Source organism: Eptatretus burgeri, chromosome 13 (assembly GCF_056783735.1).
Source record: "Eptatretus burgeri isolate ZD-2024b chromosome 13, Ebu_testis_v1, whole genome shotgun sequence".
NCBI classification, from domain to species: domain Eukaryota; kingdom Metazoa; phylum Chordata; class Myxini; order Myxiniformes; family Myxinidae; genus Eptatretus; species Eptatretus burgeri.
In genome coordinates, this window is record NC_140973.1 from 16,462,745 (window position 1) to 16,483,197 (window position 20,453).

At 44.4% G+C, this 20,453-nt stretch overlaps 1 protein-coding gene across 6 annotated transcripts in view; it reads right to left on the reverse strand.

Annotated features, from left to right (window-relative positions):
• LOC147013932 (protein transport protein Sec23A) overlaps positions 1–20,453 on the reverse strand; it is a 93,981-nt gene that overhangs the window by 37,335 nt on the left and 36,193 nt on the right. For 4 of the 6 annotated variants that reach the window (XM_085851297.1, XM_085851296.1, XM_085851299.1 and 1 more), the window contains exons 7-14: positions 16,519–16,663; positions 8,583–8,609; positions 7,970–8,128; positions 6,182–6,297; positions 2,950–3,073; positions 2,728–2,808; positions 2,475–2,564; positions 1–76 (exon numbers count right to left, since the gene is read on the reverse strand). The exon at positions 1–76 is cut by the window's left edge and continues 31 nt beyond it. In XM_085851297.1, coding sequence (XP_085707423.1) covers positions 1–76; positions 2,475–2,564; positions 2,728–2,808; positions 2,950–3,073; positions 6,182–6,297; positions 7,970–8,128; positions 8,583–8,609; positions 16,519–16,663 — 818 coding nt within the window. The remainder of the gene's footprint in view (positions 77–2,474; positions 2,565–2,727; positions 2,809–2,949; positions 3,074–6,181; positions 6,298–7,969; positions 8,129–8,582; positions 8,610–16,518; positions 16,664–20,453) is intronic. The other 2 variants (XM_085851301.1, XM_085851300.1) reach the window with 1 other exon arrangement.

A 20,453-nucleotide genomic window follows, 5' to 3' on the forward strand; every position in this document is an offset into this window, starting at 1 on the left:
TTTGACCACAGGAATGCTGGTACTGAGTAACAAACTGCAGAGCACCTCTGCCACCTTGAGGGATGGGAGCATTGTGCTGGTGAGGAGCAGGGGAGTAATTTAATGAAAAAGACAAATCAAAAATGCAGCTCACTCAGATGTCTTCACAAGAGAAATTGACAAACACAGAATTGCAAGTTGAACACCAAACAAGTAAGAGGGCAGCAATTGGCAAAGCATATCTCAGAACCGGAACAACGGCAAGCCACTTTGGAAGAAAAACGTTAAAGAAAACCTTTGAATCATCTTCATTTACATTTACTTTGAACCAGCCTTGGTGGAGTCATGGTTGGAGCGTCCGTTCTGACTCTGGGAGGTCGGTGGTTCGAACACCGGCTGAGTCGCACCAGAGAGTTTTAAAATGGTACGTGCTGCTTTCTTGTTTGACGTTTGTCATTTAAAAAGGACACGTCATGGACAACAAAAAAAAAAAAAAACAACCATAGGTTCATAATAATAGCCCAAGCTTTGATGAGCCTAATATAATGGCCTCCTCCTGCATTGAACTTCCTTGTGCGGGACCTCGTGTTATTAGTCCCCTACCAGTTTCACCGTAGGTGATTATAGGTTTGATCTTCATCTGTCCATTCCACCTGTGGTTTTTCAGACTTTTTTCCCACATATCCTTTAACATATTCAACTGAAACTTAATACATGGCTTCATTATCATATGTTGCAGAACGAGTTCGAGTTTCAGGGCGTTTTGTCAATTTTTCAGTTAAAATGCCCTCTTTGGACTTTGAAAATATCACATCAGTCGAGAACATGTATCGAGAACATGTATTGCAAAGCAATTCTCGCTCTTGTTGTTGTTATTATTATTATTGCTCTGCCTTGTTAATCTGATAATCTCAGATAAGCAAAATATCAACTCAATCAACATTAAGTAAGAAAAAAAAGTGTCTGAATATGATCAAGATCCAGTGAGAGAACAATTATTTGTAGATTGAAGTAAGTACTCTAAAGTTAACCATCAATGACACTATATTGTTATGGAAAGTGTGCACATTAAACTCATGAGCCAACATCAGTTCTTCTTCCTTCATATGCAGCACATGGTTGGGAGTAGCATCATTTTCTGGGGGAAGGGGGAGGGAGGGATGGCTGTACCACTAATGCAGTGTTCCCTGTAGGTTAGAACAGGAATTTGCAATTTGGGTCATGGTGTCGGCAATATCACGTCTACTCTTTGTGAAGAACACTGATATATTTATCATCCACAAACTAATGCTGGCAGATGGGACGCCCAGGTTTAATGTCCATCCGAGGGAGGGCACACATGCCGACGATTCGTCCTGGCTGAGAAACACCAGGATGATAGTTTATAGCTCGGTTACAATTATAAACGCACAGCTCAGTGATGAGCATGCATCCTTCTCAGTCTAGGCTATCCTGCCAGCCCAATCATCAATATAATGTGCACGTTCCCACCGTCAACAAGCATCGGAGCATAATGATGGAAAAGGCATGGCGACTCCCACCCTCGTACAAATACTCATCGACTTGGGCTTGAAGTTAATCGCAACTACTTCATTCAAATAAATATAGGCCATCAGCCATAAGCTGTATCGTGCAATTTCGTTCCACTCAAATAGCTGCAGTTATTGTGTATTTTCATCTTGAAAATCGATGCATTCCCAGCATTCTCTCATTTGAACTCGGATCACGTGTGTGCCACGTGACGCCTCGACAGCCAATAGATCGGCTGACATCGTATGCAAATTACGTCGGACTGTCACGTGACCAGCTAAGTTGTCCAAGGTGGAAGCTTCCTGCAGGGAGGAAATCACCGGCAGCTGATCGGCGATTTTTGATTAATATGGCGTGAGGACGCTCCCCCAGTGTATTATTCACCAGGACAATGTAGCGAACTAAGAAGTCAAACGTTTTATGTCTGTAAGATGGGATAAATGGAGAGAAAATGTCAACAAATGGCTCGTCTTAGACGGTCACGAACGACGTTTAGCCGAGAGTGCCGGCGTGGGAGGACTAACTTCGATCATGGGCCGATTGTACCTGGAGTGCCGGTGTAAAGATTTCAAGTTACACCCGATGAGTGGAACGAAACTTGATTTTCAAGCACTTTCTGAGCCATGGCTGATGGCCTAATACTAATTTCATACAATCAAAAGACATGTGTACACACACGCAAGCAAGCAAGCACACAGTCAAATTGTAGCCTGGTGTTGGCTTAGTGGTTAGGGTGGCGGCTTGGGATCCTAGGGTCCTGAGTTCAAGCCCCGTTGGCCGCTGAATTAAAATACACCAGGAGGTTGACTCAGCCTGTCATCCTTCCAAGGTCGGCAAAATGAGCACCAGTGCACTGGAAAGGGGGACACTGCATCAGCGGCATAGCCGCGTCCCAACCAATGATCCAACCAGCAGCCACAGGCTGCACTCGATAGAGAGAGTCAAATTATAAAATCAGAACACACCTGATTAACAACTTCAAAGTACAAAGCAACAGTTGTGGTGGCATCCAGGCCACAAATCTTCCACTGGCTCGTTCCAGCCACACCAATCTCCTGCATTCAAGCCAAGTCGCAGTGAGAGGCAAGCACATGGTCATTGGTCAACCATCACTCAGAGCACCACAGATCCAATCTTCTATGGTCACATTTGAAAAAGCAGTCATTTAGGGAAGCATTAAATAAGCAGGCACATCTCAACCCGTTTTACCCAACTTACATTTTCTGACACACACGGGCCTTTTGTGTGGAGTGACACGCATGGTCCGATGGCTCCAGATATCTTCAGCTCCCGAGATGTCTGAACATGGTGAAAAATATCCACCATCATGTCTGAAACTCAAGTGATGTGTTGGCCTCAAAGCTAACCAGAAAGCCGATTTGGGGGGAAAGAGTGAACAAAGGGATTTATTGGTGCTCACCCTTTTGAAATACAACTCACCTTCACTTCTAGAGTGGCTCCAAAAGCCATTTTGAAGGTATCATGAACATCCTTGCTGTAAACCCTCTGGAATGTCTGCTTAAACAGTGAGGTGTTGAAAGAATCACCCATCACCATGTATCCCCTGTAGTAACATAGGAAGTACGTGCTTTCTTAGCATATTTTTAGCATCAAGCAAGTTGCAGTTAAACGCAAATAATTAATATTATTCTCAAATGATCATTGCAAGCTAACTAAAGCCAGTCATATACTGACATGATCCGTCCATACAAATGCCGGGTAAACACCACATTCATGGAGCGTTAACCACCGATTTCACCACCACATAATAGTGCCAGTTTTTAGGTGTTTTGAAGGCAAATTTCAAACGACATTATTGCTTTCCTTTTAAATGCCTGTGTTTCAAATCAAATCTTAACATACATCGAGTATGCTTTTTATAATTGAGATGCGGATGAATGTCTGAAACGATCCAACAAACCTTGGCTGTTGGGGGAGGGGGAGGGGGCATCGCATTTTCACAAATGCCTTGTGCACATCGTGAGGGATACAGACGTGCCGTCAATGTATTTCAGTAAATCATGGGCAATTTGCTAAGGAAGTAAAATGCATTTTACTCGGTACTGATAATGAGGTGAAATTGTTATACATTTGGCGGCGCTGTCTCTAGGGTTACAACGCCGACTAGTTCGGCACAGGTCTCGGGTCACGCGCCTCAGATCACGATACCAAAGTACTCCTGTGCCTTGCCAGTTGGGGATATACATCCCGGCTACAGACTGGGTTTTATCAGAGACCAAGCGAAGTCTGCCGCAGTCCGTAGCCAGTTTGGTTTTGAATACAAATCGAGCGATTGTTCCTCAGCGCGACACAAATAAATTCAGTGCGGAAAATTTTGTATGCATCAGCCAGATTTATTGGGGAAACATCGGGGAATACGACACAAGCAAAGCATTCACGATAACGTTATCATTCATCTATAACCCGTCCTTCGGGCCCTGTCACACCTTGACGTTTTAGCCAGCATATGGCAAGGTATCAAAATGTATGTAAAACGCTGGCGTACGCTGAACTATTGATGTGTTTTTTCCAGTTTTGGACGTATTCATAACGTATTAGTAACGTTCACAGAACGTTTTGATAACATATAGATAACTTGTATCAACAAATGCTGAGCGTGTTGTCGGCGTTCACAACCTATGCCCAACGATAGTCTAACTTATGCATAGCGCGCGGCAGCATATCGCTGACGATCACGTGGCGTAGGCTATTAATAGGCTGCGGCTCGACGATTCAAATCATAACCACACTAGACATCGAAGTGTCAAGCTGCTGTCACACCTTGACGTTTTAGCCAGCGTATGCCGACATATGAAAAATTTGCTGGCACAATAAGCCGAATAAGCTGGCACACGTCGAATACGTTATGGGTAAGTTTTGTATACGTTAAAAGCACGCTGAAGCACACTGGCATACATCGACAAATTTTCAGCATGTTGAAAATTTTTCCACATACTCAGCGTATGACACACGTTCCGCATACACTGGCCATAAGTTGAAGGCAAGTTACGCGATCGTCGACACACGTTACTTGTAAGTCGACACACGTTACTCATAAGTCGAAACACGTCGAGGTAATGGTTAGCGTCAGTGTTCGACTCCCTGGTTTTTTTTTTTTGGTTTTTTTTTTTCTTCGGTATGACGGTGATGTTGACACTTCGATTTCTAGTGCGGTTATGATTTAAATCGTTGCGCGGCAGCCTATTAATTATATTGTATTATAACCGCACTAGAAATCGAAGTGTCAACATCACCGTCATACCGAAGAAAAAATAAAAAACCAGGGAGTCTGGAACACTGATGCTAACCATTACCTCGACACGTTTCGACTTATGAGTAACTTACAATTAACGTGTGTCGACATGTGTCAACGATCGCGTAACGTGCCTACAACTTATGGCCAGCGTTATGCGGAACGTGTGAGTCATACGCTGGCATACGTCTAAAAATTTCAAGCATGGGAAATTTGTCTAACAGCTCGGCGTACTACGATGTATGCCAGCGTGCTCTTAACGTATACAAAACTTACCCATACGTATTTGACGTGTGCCAGCGTTTGACAAATTTTTCATACGTCAGCATACGCTGGCTAAATCGTCAAGGTGTGACAGGGCCTTTATCTCGGGAGCTACGGATAGGGGTTTCACAGGGGACCCTAGCAAAATAAGCCTTACGCCTGGACAACATGCATACAAGACACGGAGTACTTCGTGGTGCCTCATGGACGAGAGGAAAGGTGTCGAAGGCACGAATGTGGCTCGTGACAAGCCGATGTCATCGGATTCGAGCGCCCAGCTCGAGCATGCAGCATGGCAAGATGGCGGCGACGTACTCCTATCAGCACCGCCCACGCACGCAGCCTCGGCACGTCCAGCTCCCGTAAGGTCGACGGCACAAGAGCGAAAGATCTATGGTGTGTTCTAGCTGGCTCCCCACAAGGTCCGGTATGCGAATCCAGGCCTGTCCTGTACACCAGACCAGACCAAATCTGGGTGTTGGGCTCCGCAGTCGGATCTATGGAATGAAAAGACATGGTCCAGCCACGCAGGGAGCAAGGACAGTCAGAGACCCCGTTGCTGGACTCAGGATCAACCTGAGGACGACCTGCACGCTGGATCCATGGCCAAGCAGGAACAGCTCGTCGAGTCACTCCTCATAAAGCAGATCGCAGACAGACAAAAAGCAGTCCCTCTTGCCTTTCGGGGTGGGCTTTTCTGACCACCTCCAGGGACACGTGATTGGTCCATCGTTCGAGTTTGCAGCAGCTCTCCGCCAATGGGTTGCTGGCATGTCTGGTTGACTGGCTCTGTCAGGGCTCTAGGTGGGGGCTCGTTAGGAGGGGGGAAGGAAAAAGGCGTCTCTCGGTACACCACCACTGTATGAACACTGGACAGCCTGCTACACCTCCAGACACACATGTAACGTCCGATTACCAAACAACCTGGCTAAACATGCATTTAAGGGGGGATCTGGGCTAATCCTATATTTAATAACCCACTAAGGGCCCATTTCCGCAACAATATTTCAGCGACTTGTGGGCGAATCCCATGTGACATGTACTCTTGGGTAACAACCCAGCAACAATAAAACGAATTGCATCACTAAGTGCCTGGCTTAATACCATTAAAAAGCATAAATAAAAAAAAACACCGACACACAGCTGGAGGATTACCCAGTGAGATTGGCACAGCACTTCATTTCATGTAAACCAGTTTGGTCCAGAGCACAGGCGTAGATGTCAATCACGTGGCCATTGGTTGCGGCCCTGTTCGCCAAAGTTTCATAGTGCTGCAAGCAATGACAAAATGTGTTAAACGACAATCACAGCTGATAAAATCACGCCCATTGGTAATTTCTGCCACAAGCATAAAATCCTTACAGAAGAGGCTGTTGAGAAAGTAACTCGAGTGGAGAATCTACATAAATTTTTTGACTCCTGAAAGAAATGGGGGGATACTTGAAAACTTCAGAATTGACATGTGTTGGAAAAACAGGACAGAGGTTCAAATGGGAACAACAACAGGCCAACCCAGTTTGAATGAAATGGTAAATAAAATGAATAAAGACGTGAGGTTCTTCAAAGAGTTGTACAAATGAGATACTCACAATAATAGTCCAAGGCACATCAACAGTATTTTTGTTTGTTTGTTTGTTTGTTTAAAAGAAGGCACTTCCAACTAAAAGTAAACTAGATCTACTCCGCTAATTTGAGTAATAAGTAAGAGCAGACTCGGTCTCAGGCGACGTTTCACCGGCTTCCTCAGGCCAATACACCCCGAGCCTCGGCACGTGTCCGGTTTATATTCCGATGCGACCGCTCATTTCTGGTCACGTGCTGGTGCTCGAGGTCAAATGGAGGAGAGCTTTTTTATTTTGCAAAAGCAAAAACAAAATAAACATCAAATGACATCAATGATGGGCTGCTCTGCTCTAGTTTTTTTGTTTTTACTTACACGTGATCTGGAGTTGTAAGTGTGTGGGTGAGCATGCTTGTGGGCTTCTTGTTTTTGCGTTTCTGGGGTGCGAACATATCTAGTTTAGTGTCCGGGTTGAACGTGATGAGGTGTTGGTTGCGTGAGTGTTGGGGTTCTCGTTGGGGGGTTGTACACATGTGCATGTGGTGTTTGGGATTGAGTGTTGTTTGTTGCTCACCTTAACAAGCTGTTTGTACCAACCAGTTTTTGCCATTTGCATCAGAGGTGTGTACTGTGTGGGTATGTCCACAGTCTCCCCAGTTAGACCACCCTCCCGGCTCTTCACTTGCCATGCTTCCAAAATCAACCTGTGTCGTTTGTTAGATGTAGTGTCAAGGACACGGGTCCCAAAGTCAAATTTGTGACCAGATTGCAGGCAATGACGTGCTATGGCTGACTGGGTCACCTTTCCAAGCTTGATTGCTCGATCATGTTCATCCAGCCTTTGCTTTCAATTTTTTTCCAGTTTAACCAATGTAGAAATTCTAAATTGTGACCAATTATTGATGCTGCACTTACCATCTGAGGGAGAGAACTAGTCTGTTCTGTTCCTGAAACGTCAAGCAACAACAAAAAATAATTTTATAATTTTCATTCTTTACCGCTTGGTGTGCTTTTTTTTTCTTCTTACAAACACACACACACACACACACACACACACACACACACACACACACACACACACACACACACACACACACGGAGTCTTCAGATGCAAATGGCTGCTGAGGCACTCAAGGCAGTTTTCCATTGGCGAGGGGACACAATCCCGGATGGGTCGCCACTCCGACACATATCCATAAAACCAACACCAGGCTTTTACACATACATATAAATGTATTCCAACACACAGCACACTTACAACACACACACTTTATATAATTAAATTTTTGTTGCAGCTTGGATTTATTGTGAGCAACTCATTCATCAACCTTTTGAATGTACTGATCAACTTTTCAGTGTCGCTTGTATCATTGCCAACCAACCTTGGTAGCCTTCTTCACAAACTTGGCATTGTCTTTCTCAATGTCGTGCCAGGAGCGAATTGGAGCTTTGAGCTCTTCTCCCACCACCATGCCAGGTCCTTGCGTGGGTGGTCCACCCATGAACAGCATGATCCGACCCCCCACATTGGGGAAAGCGCACTGTCAAAACGTAGCAAGAATGCATGTGTTTGAGAAAATGGGGTTTGGAAAGAAATGCCAAAAGCATTGTTGTGGAGGAGGTAAGACGGACACAATAAGAATTCCAGTCGTTCTACTGGAATGTTTATCCCTCGTTTTTAAATCAAAAACAGACTATCCTATGCATCTCCCTCTATACCTATCATCTTCCATATATCGGTCCCATCATCAGACCCAGAGAGATTGCACAGGTTGAAGATCAAGATATGAATTACAAAGCGACAGCAACAGGAAAGTTCAAGCAAGAGTCCCACCACCCCCAGGCCCAAACTCCTCTCTTCTCCCCGAATCACAATGGCACAGAAGCAAACACTAGATTTAGGAGCAGGGGACATCCAAATAAAAAGGATTCGATAAAAGGATGATTCGCCAATTTAACACGAAGATTCTAGAAAGACATTCGCAAGAACCTTACCTCCTTGGCATGTTTTGAAAAGCACACCTGCCAATGGGGGTAAAGCAAAACAAAGGGAGCTCCAGAAAAAAAGAAATACAATGAAAACAATCATTCAAGAATTACTAAAAACTGCTCAACTAAAACTGCAACTTCCAGGGTTAAGCAAACCGTTCCGAATTGATCTGTTGCTGTTACTCATTGTGCACACAGCTGACTCTGGTCATAAGAAGGCCGAATGTCTGAATGCTGCGCTTCCTTCCAAACCTCGCAGACCCAACCCCTCGCTTCTTGCACATACCACCCTGCCCCTTCATAAGCAGCAGCTCCTGGACTCGGTCTTTCTCACTGAGAAAGTGGAGAGGTTTCTAACAACACTCGACTCAGATTCTGTGAGACACTCAGACACTCGACTCAGATTGAATAAGCACACAAGTCCTAAAAACCTTTGCTGCCGTTTTTGTTCATCCTATTTCTGCTCTTTTCACCCGATCATTTTCTCTAGGTCACCTTCCATCCACTTGGTCATCCAACACCACTGCAATGCACAAACAAAGTGAAAAAAACCGATCCCCTTAACTCCAGCCCCATTAGGTTACATCTAATTATAAACAGTCATGGACTACATCATCGCAGTCGACATAAAATTCTTCCTTTGCTATAAAGGCCTGATCTCAGACCATGGTACTCCACCCTGGAGATGCTGCTTCTACTCTCCCAACAATGGATGGAGGCCCTCATTGTCAGACACAAGAACAGGGCCGTCTCTTTGGACACATCTCGCGCATGCGATAGTCTGACGTCCTGCCTTATTCTCCAAACTCTCTGCCTGCGACATCCAAGATCACCTCCTCTCATGGCTTAGTAACTTCCTGCACTCTTGTAGTCAGAAAGTAGCTTTGAACATGATCATCTCATCTCTCCCTGTCAACCTGGTGTTGGCTTAGCGGTTCGGGTGGTGGCTTGGGATCGTAGGATCCTGAGTTCAAGCCCCGTTGGCCACTGGATTAACACCAGGGGGTTGACTCAGTCTGTCATCCTTCCGAGGTCGGCAAAATGAGTACCAGTGTAGCAGCCAAAAAGCTGCACATGAAGGGAAGGGGTATTGATGGATTTATTAAATCTGGTATTGGTGTGGTGCAGGCATGATGGGCCGAATGGCCTCCTCTTGGGCATAAAAATTTCCTGTAAAGACTGGAATACCTGGCGGGGACGTTCCTTGGGTCTCATTCTTTATTAATGATCTTCATGAGTCCCGAGAAAATTTGACTTATCTCTTTGCTGATGATTCCACCCTCTGCCATAGTAGCTTTCATCCATCAGATAGACAGGCAGCAACCTCTTTCCCTCTCTGCAGACCTTGATAGAAACAGGAGCTTGTTCAACACTTGGACTATGTCTTTCAACCTCGACAAATCTCACACACCACTCTGTCTGTCCAAAAGGACAATCTGATGAGTTCACTCAGCTACTTCCTTCACAAACCTTTTGAAGTAATTCAGTCACTCAAACTTTTCAGCATCACAATCAGTCTTTCTTGGTCAAATCATATCTGCAAGTCGACCTCCAAAGCAAGCCACTGACTGAGCATCCTCCATCATGCAAAGACTTTTATTGGCACATCTAAACTTTTTTCAACATACAAGGCCTTCATACGCAGCTTGACGGAATACTGCTCTCATCTTTGGGCTGGTGTCCCTGCCTCACACCGTGCACTTCGTGGAAACCAAGACCTTCCAAATAATTGGAAGCTCCTGCAATGAAGCAAAGTTTCTCAACCCATTACTCTCGCATCGCTGATCAGCACGTCGTCACATAGGTTGGTGGGCTCTGTCTTTTACCATCTCCTTTTTGGTCTTCCACTCTTCCCTTTCCTTGCTCTGTGCCCATGTAGGTTTCTGCAGGGCACACAGTCTGCCAGGAATGCACTGTAGATGGAAGTCCTAAAATCCAGGCTTGGACAGCTCACCGACACGCATTCCTTAATCTTCAACCCTCACGGCCATCTGTGGAACCAACTTCCTCAGTGTGTTCAATCCCATTATTCCCTCCAGGGCTTCAAGGCAGCTGTTCAACACCATCTCATGTCATCCCCAATCCATACTTTTCTAATTTCTCCCATCATTAACCCTCCCCCATGCACACCCCTTCCTTTCCAGATTATTGTGTATCTCCCCCCCCCCCCTTCCATCACCATATTTTTCCTTTTTGGTACCATTTCTGTTTCCTCCCTGGTTCTCCTTTCCTCTTCTTGCTGTGTTTAAGCTTGTATCCAGCTTGTTCACCACATGTATTTGCCCCCTCCGGTTGATTTCATTCTTTCTCCAAAAGTCTCTCTGATGTCCCCCTCTATCCTGCTGTTGGTGTGTTTCCCCTTTTCCATTAAGTTCTCCTTGTTCTGTTGTGCTCTAGTCCATTCTGTGTTCTAGATCTTCCACGAGCCTCGACTTGTATTAAAAATGCACCCTATTTTTGCCAGCATTACACAAAAACAAAATTAGAGCGAGAAAAGGAATGTTGAAATTTTATCATAATTATCCAAATATCCATTAAATTAGGTCGCAACTTGGGGAAGACTGAAGAGATGTAAAACTCTAGTAATCATCAAGTGTGGTTATGTTTGAAGTGCAAATAAAAAGAAGGCAAAAATGAAAATGCTGCATGGTTAGAATATGACGTCAAAATAAAGGCAACGAGTCATCGGCTGCATGAAAAAAACGAGTTTATACAGCAATGAAAATTGATAAAGGGTTCGGTTCTAATTTAACATTAACGAAATAAGCTTCCGAAATACAAACATAATGTAACTTGGGAAATTGAGAATAAATATTTATGAAAAAACAACGTAAAAAAACAACGTTGAAAGATGGCAAAACGTTCCATTAAGCCGCTGTCACACCTTGACGTTTTAGCCAGCGTATGCCGACGTATGAAAAATTTGGCGAATACGCTGGCATACGTCGAATACGTTATGGGTAAGTTTTGTATACGTTAAGAGCACGCTGGCATACGTCGTAGTACGCAGAGCTCGTCGACAAATTTTGTGCATGCACAAAATTTGTCGACGTGCTCGGCGTATGACTCGCATGTTCCGCATACGCTGGCCATAAGTTGTAGGCACGTTATGCGATCGTTGACACATGTTACTTGTAAGTTACTCATAAGTTGAAACACGTCGAGGTAATGTCTTGCATACTCGAAACTTATTTCTAACCTATGAGTAACGTGCTTTGAACCCATGTGTAACGTACCTCCAACGCATATTGACGTATTTGACGTCTTACGGACGACCACAGAACTTACTGAACGTGTTTCTAACTTACAGCTACCGTATAATGGCGTATTGGCAGCGTTTAGGGGAATTGGTATATAAAAATGGGGTTCACAGGAGGAACCCGTCAGTGTTCCAGACTCCATGGTGAGCAGATGTCCATGTCATCCGAGAGATGGAGGATCCGGCAAGGCTGAGACGAGAATACCTACTAGCTGTCCTCAAACATCAACATAACCTCATTGATTTGACACTGTACCAGTTGTGTGCCAATAGAGCCAGGAGAAGAAGAGGTGAACGGAGGAGAAGGAACTGGGTGAGACCATGGATCGGGAGGCGACGGCAGTTTGGCATGTATGACCAGCTCATGGTGGAACTCCGTAACGAGGAGTTCTTCGAAGTTTTCTTCGGCATGACGGTGATGTTGACACTTCGATGTCTAGTGCGGTTATGATTTGAATAGTAGGCTATGTGAATAGCCTTTTAATAGGCTACGCCACGTGATCGTCGGCGATACGCTGCCGCGCTATGCATAAGTTAGACTATCGTTGGGCATAAGTTGTGAACGCCGACAACACGCTAAGCATTCGGTGGTATAAGTTATCGAAACGTTCTGTGTACATTACTAATACGTTATGCATACGTCCAACTCGTTATGAATACACTATTATACGCCCAAAACTGAAAAAAAAAAGTTCAGTGTATGCCAGCGTTTTAGATAAATTTTGATACGTTGCCATACGCTGGCTAAATAGTCAAGGTGTGACAGGGGCAATAGGAGTGACCCAATATCAAATTTTTGAGTTTAAAGAAAATCTTCTGTTTTGCCCCGTGACCCTTAGTCCACACTCACTGGGGCATGAACCAGGGGTCAAACCCAAAAATTCGTTTCACATTCCCTGTATCCCCCAATGTTGAATGCATAAACGAAGTTCCATTTTTAAAATGTTAAACTGCAATAGCATTCCGTAGAGCGCATTCTTCCGCCACACTGAACAGTTTACTTTTTGTATCCTGCTGAGAGGCTATGTCCGGATTTTGATCTTCACCAAAATCTATGACATTTGTCCCTGTCACCCACCCAACCTGTTCACAAAATTTTGTCCGAATCCCTCAACTTTTTGAGATAGGGCCAGAAACGATATATAGTACGCGATCACTTAATGGTGAAGAATCACTTAAGAAATTCAAATATCCGGATCCTGATCTTCACCAAAATCGAATCAATTTCTCCTCATCAAACACCCAACCTGTCCACGAAGCTTTGTCCGAATCCGTACATAACTTTTTGAGATATCCTGCTCACAAACAGACAGATCATAGAGTGATGCTTGGCGAAACGGAACGGCACTCGGTAGAGCGCATTCCACCAGGCTGAACAGTTTAAATTGTGCATCCCACCGATAGGTTGGATCTGAATCCGGACCCAAACCAAAATTGAATCGGCTTGTTGTCGTCGCCTAACCACCTCGTTTTGTTTTTGTCACCTAACCACTCTTCCACATCGTTTTGTCACGTCGTCCACAACTTTTAGAGATAACATGCTGCACATCGTTTTTGGCCCCATCTCTCAATGGTGAAGAACCACTTTAAAAATTCTCGTATCGGATCTGGATTGGAATCTTCACCAAAATTGAATCGATTAGTCCTTTTCACACACCCAACCGGTGCACAAAGTTTCTGCGAAATACATCCATAACAGTGATCTTCCCTATTGTTTTAGAGGGGAGGGAACACTTTTGCCGATAAGACATCAGTATGAGAGCCGCCACACGGCCTGCAAGACTCCGTAATGGCTGCTATTCGGCTCCACCTCCACATACTCTTCTTTGTTGTGGTTAACTGGGCTGCAAGCATCATTGTTTGTACACTGCAACCATATCATGATGTAGTTATGTTACTTTTATGCTTCACATTGGAACACTCATTTGAAACCAAACGGTCAATTTGATAGCATTTATGGCAGATTATGATGGAGTGTTTTCACATTTGTGTATTACCAGCCGCAAATCAGGGGCCGCACTTTAGGCCACCAGTGGCTCGTGGGCTGTGCAATGAAGAACAGGAATCCATAACCTTTTGACATATTGTGCTATATATCGTTTTTGGCCCCATTTCTCAATGGTGAAGAATCACTTGAAAAATTCTCGAATCTGGATTCGGATTCAGATCTTCACCAAAATCGTATCAATTAGTCCTTGTCACACACCCAAGCTGTCCACCAAGTTATATCTGAATCCGTCCACAACTTTTTGAGATATCGTGTTGTATATCGTTTTTGGCCCTGTTTCTCAATGGTGAAGAATCACTTTTAAAATTCTCAGATCCGGATTCGGATCTTCACCAAAATTAAGCGTTGCTGTCCTCGGCCGGTCACCTACACACACAAAAATTTTCAGAACGATTGCTTGAAAACTGTGGCCAAAATCGTCGGACAAACGCGACAGACAGACAAACATACTTGGCAAAAAACATTTTTTGCCAAGTAACAAACAAACAAACAGGGGTGAAAAAATAACCTCTGCCCCACCTTAGGTGGTGGTGGTAATAAGCAAGTTTGCCATCCCTCGACATATACTGTAATAAAGGATCGCAAAATCATACCCAGAAATGGGACAACAAGACAGCATAATTCACATCAACTCCGTACAAAGAAAACATGTCACCACATGCCTCTTATTCAATGGAAATAAGAGAACCAGATGTTAAAAAACATGCATTTTCATGCACCAATGAGAAACTCATTAAAAGCAAGGCTATTACATAATTATTGACCACCAATTTAACTTGCTAATTGCACCCACCGAGCTAATTACACCATTTGCAATCCCAATATCCCAGACATCGATGCATCAAAATACTTCTTTGGAAAAATAAAATAAAATAAAAACATAAAGGCTGAGCTTCTACTTGCAGTCTATCTTTCAAAAACACTAAACACTTATTATACAGGATGTGGAATTTAAACTTGACACATTAGTAATGACACATTTTAAAAGAAATATCTGTAGAATGAATTAAAAAAAATTTTGTGCGTGACATGTGAAGACCTGAAGATTTGAATGATGGAGCATTACGACGTGCCAACACGGATTGAAATCGAGGAACTTGATATTAAATCAGGCTCTGTTTTTGCAACTCAGCGATCATTTAGAACTTTCTCATTCCTGAATTCCGGCGTAGAAGTACAATGTTCGCAGACGCATGGTATCAACAAGATGGAGCAACGTGCCACACTGTGAGAATTGTTATGCAATTTCTAAGGCAACAGTTGAGGGAAAAGATGATCTCTCGGTTTGGTAATGGTTCATTGCCACTCCGATCTGCAGATTTGACCACAGCGGATTTCTTCCTCTGTGGATTTTTGAAGAGCCAGGTTTACAAGAGACGCCCCACGTGTGTCGATAAACTTAAGATGAGGATCAATGAAGCCATCACTGCTATTGATAATGGCACATTGAAAGCAGCAATGAACAATGTATTGGTTCGTTGCAGGGAGTGCATCGATTGTAATGGATAGCATTTAAAAGATGTGATTTTTCAGAAGTAGAGCTGCTTTGTGTGCACAGCACTGCTATGATGTCACAAAATCTCTCATACCTGTACTTCACCTTAACATACTAAAAACATGATTTACTTTGTTCAGTCTTGTTTCATTACAGAAATAGATACGTATGTCAGATATTAATGCCACACCGTGTATAAAAGTTATGGCTGGAGCACAATATAGTATTAATGATTAATTGTTTTTTTGAAATTACCATGGCATTGATTTTGCACAGTTACCTTTCTGAAGGCTGCCCAAAATGGCCTCATAGAGCCAACCATAAAGTTTGGATTGGAATCCCATTGAGATGAGACAAAACAAATCACAAATCAGGCAGATTACCCCCTCACTGAAAGTCAGTGAACCAGGTGTTTTCTTCCTTTTTTTGTTTTTCAAGTTACATGCTCGTTCCATTGAGACCAACTCGGTTTCCAGAACCTCACAAGCCAAATCATTCATTCATACTGCTGCTTTCAGTGGTATTTGAACTCACAATCCCTGTCATGCAAATGTCTTCACCACCAATCCAACAACAAGGAGAAAGCATCTCAAAATGCAAAGCCCATCCGCAGTCTGGTTTGTACAAACTAAACGTGACAAAAACAACAGCTTAAAAAAAAAAAAAAAATTGGTCAATTTTATTCAGTAGTGTTTTCAACGTTCTCATCGTAAAAGTTTGTCGAAAATTTGATGATAAAAACTCAAATAGTAAAATAATTATGGCGTGCACAGACACACTGATGCTCAATGCTAAATAAATAAAGCATGGAAGTGATTTTTTTTAAAACCCAGCTGTCTCGTTCAGTGCAGCAGTGGCCAGACTGAAAAGGCCCATTTCTACTCACTGTGACTTTGCCCTTTGACCCCATTATTAATTAGTCTCTCCATATTCTCATAATAAAGATTTTTTGAAAATTTGATGTCACAAGCTCAAATGATAAAGAAAAGTTATGCCCTGGACAGATAAACAGACAGATAGGCACACACGTACAAGAGAGTGCAAAGCCTCACCTCCCGTTGCACATGGGACGGGCTAATGACATGTAATAATGACTGGCCTGGGTATATTTTGACCAAAGGGAAGGTGTAATTTGTATTTCACACCATGGTGAGAAGTCAATACAGAGTGATCCCCTTACCTCAAGTAAACCCACAGCGATGGACAACGCAACTCCAGTGCTTCGCAGTGGCCGACGACCTTGTGTGACAGGCCATGGATCCCTCTGCAGCTCTCCGAGAAGGTCGGTCAAGCTCATGTCCACTTCCTGAACTGGCTGTAAGAACCTGGAGTGACAAGGTTCAGACAAGGAAAGGATTAATAATGATACCATAATAATTATAGAGCCAGATGCCGAATACACATCAAAGAATTAAGAACAAAATTGAGCGGACAAGCAGGGACTGCAAGCTGCCATCTCACTCCAGCACTGGTCTCCCATCTCTGCCTTTCTTGAGAATACCACCTGGCAATCCTTCCACAAAAGCCTGCTCTACCTTATGTACAGATTTATCCCACCTCGTCAACAGTTATAACAAGAAAGAGCAATCAGAATTTGCAGACCCTCACCAGGACTTGTTTTGTGTGGTGTAATTTGTGGCAAATAAATGGAATGATGTACTAAATGAAAGGTCATTGATTGCAAATGAAAGATCAAAATTGTCAAGTTGTAAATGTGTCAAGGTCAGAGATCTGAAAAGTTGCAAAGGCTAAATGTTCTTAAGATCTAAAGGTCGAAAGTTCTGAAAAGGTCTAAATGAGTCAAAATGCTCCAAAGGGTGTAATTTAAGGTCCAAAGGGTTAGAATTGTCTGAAGGGTTCAGAGGGTCTTCAGACATCGTAAAAGGGCCGAAAGGTCAAAGGGGTCCAGCGGAGACATGAATATCACTGCCGAGCCAAGTGAATCTCTCCGTGACCTCAACATCCTCACCACAAAGAGGGACAGACAACATAGCAGCATCCAAAGTTAAAAGGTCTGAAAGGTGTGACGGTCTAAAGGGTAAAAAGGAACCGAAGGGTCATCAGAGTTCTAAAAGGTCAATGAGGATCTAAAGGGTCTGAGAGGTCAAATATTTTTAGATCCTCGTGGAGGATCTCTAAGTCTTACTCACGTTGTTGTTCTTGTGGAGTTGTTTTGTTTCATCTTCATCGAACTTCATCAAAGCTTCCTGAAACTTGGTGTATATATGTAAAAATATACTGCACATACAGTAACGATCTCCGATTTTGAAAATACCTCCCAGAAAAAGTTATGATGTCAAAATATCTCCGCTAATGGAAATCGCCTAAAAAAATATCTCCGAAACTCGGCAAGCTTTTTGAATTCTGTTTACGGGAATCAAACGAGGCATTAGCAGAGATGAATTACCGCACATATGATACATCACTATGGCATCATATCAATTTTTATGACGTCATTCCTATTTTTTGACATTTTTTGTTTCACAACCCAGAGTTTTCATCGGATCTTCGTGAAACTTGCCATGTATATGCAGAAAGCCCACGTGCAGGCAGTAACCATCTCCGATTTTGGAAATTCTTCCTAGAAAAAAAGTTGACGTCATGATGTCGCCGCTAATGGAAATCGCCTATCCCATTATCTCCGAAACTAGGCAAGCTGTTTGAATTTTGTTTGCGGGAATCAAGCCGGGCATTAGCACAGATGATTTATCGCAAACCTGATACAGCACAATGACGTCATATTCATTTTTATGATGTCATCATTAAGAGGACGAGAATCTTTGCTCATTTGAGCTTGTTTAGAAGGGGACCACTTTTGCCGACAAGACAACAGTGTGAGAGCCACCACACCGCCTGCAGGACTCCATCATGGCTGCTATTAGGCCCCGCCTACACGTACTCTTCTTCGTTATGATTAACTGTGCTGCAAGCACAATTGTTTGCATATTGCCATCTACTGATGTGGTGATGATGATGCTTTTATGCTTCACATTGGAACACTCATTTGAAACCATCAGGTCAATTTGATAGCATTTATGACAGATGATAACATTTATGACATATTGTTGCGAATCTGGAAGCCATGAGCAACAACATACAGGTCTTATAGATCAGTTATATCGGGAAGTACATGTTGCCAGTTAGGTTCCCGACCATAGTCTAATGGGTAATTAAATGTTCCTGCGCTGTGGAGTTATTTTAATAGTCAGGTTTTCTTTTTGTTTATTACACCACCTACAATAACGCCAGCATCATTTCACCTTCATCTTGCTTCTTCCCACCGACGCCATCGCTCACGTGCGTGTCAGCACAAACGTGGGCGGAGTTCACGAAGGCCTGACGTCTCTCTCGCGAATCCGGGACGGGGTGGGGCCTGACGTCTCTCTCACAAATCCTCGGCAGATTGGGGACGGGGCGGGGAATCAAGGCGCCCGACACGTCCCCCAACCAATGATGGAGAGACAATAGAGTTCCCTGGCGATTGGTGCGCGGAGGGGTGAGACACGTGCCACCCGCCCCGACGGGGGGCGAGTAGAAATAAACAGGACAGGCGGTCTCGTCGGTCTGTCTGGTCTGGTCTGGTCTGGTCTTGGTCATCGTCGTCATCTTCTTCCTCCTCCTCCGCCGCACGATCAAGCGCTTGAGAGACACCATCCCCGCAAGAACCACAAGGGTCGCTCGCTGGTGCCTGGATTCGGCTCGCCTCATGCTGGCGCCCAGATCGAGTCAGCTCGAACAGGTCCAAGAGGTGGACAGGTCCAAGACATACCCTGGTCTTCAGCCCGACTGTCCTCCGGGCTGGAGGTCCGAATAAAGACCACTTCGGTCCGATTCTTTGGGTGTGTGTGCGTGTGTGTCCGTGGGCCCGTCTGTTAAGTAGTGAACTGTATAAGTGCTCTTGTTGTACATACTTGCATACCTCCATTTATTAATATTCGGTTTAACTCTGCCCTTATGTGCTCCCCTCATCCCCCCATCGTAAATAAACATCCCCATTTGTGAAACGTTTCAGCTCGTTTGTGTCTATTCCTTCATTGGCTTCGTGTGCTGCGTGTTGGAAAATTAGCCAGGCCGTTGCCGTTGTAACGGGATATTTGGGACCGACAGATCTCGGCGATCAAACCGCTCGGATCGCACACAGAACGAGTACGCTAAGCAGCTCGTTCCATACGAGCATTATCGAGGGTGAATTTCCCTGGTAGTTTGGACCACGTGGGTATTTAGGTAAATTGAAATTGGCAATCGACCCTACCCCACGTGGTCTGTCAATTGGCGAACTTCGGTCCAATAAGGGACCCGTACTTTTCCGGAGTTTTCCGAAAAGGTACGATCTGAATTCCGGACGATCGGTCGAGCCAACTCTGCTGCTCCATCTAGCAGTCGTGCTCGCGACCGACGCCTGGCCCGCAACAATATAACAGATTATTTTCACATTTGTGTATTATCGGCCGTGCGTCAGGGCCCGCACTTTAGGCCAGCAGGAGGCTGCCAGTGACTCGTGGGCCGTGCAATGAAGAACAGGGGTCCAAAAAGGGTCTAAAAGGGTGTTAGGGTTCCAAAGGGTCGAAATGGTCTTAAAGCACCTGAGGGGTCTAAACAAGCCTGGTGTGAGCTGAGTAGTTAGGGCAGCTGGCTTAGGATCCTAGCGTCCTGAATTTGAGCCCGTTGGCTGCTGAATTAACACCAGGTGGAGTTGACTCAGCCTGTCATCCTTCTGAGGTCAGTTAAATGAGTACCAGTGGACTGGAAGAGGGGCTCAGCATCAGCTACACAGCCGCGCTTCCAAAATATTATAGCTATCTGGAAGCCAAGCTGTCATACGCAAGAACAGAACAGGGGTCGAAAGGGTCTTAAAGGGCCTGAGGGTTCTAAAGGGTCAGGTCAGGTCAGGTATCGGAGCAGAAGCCAGAGCAGCACGTCGCTGTGCCCACTTTCCACCAGTACTCCAGGGGCCTCCATCCGGCCATCTCCCAGGCAGACGCCTGGCTGATCCCCATCTCCTTGAGATGCTGATCAACCTGTTGCAACCACGAGGAACGTGGTCGGCCCATTGGCCCCCTCCATTCACGAGGGTCTCTCACTGAGAGCATCAGGTGAGCAGGATCAGAGTCAGGA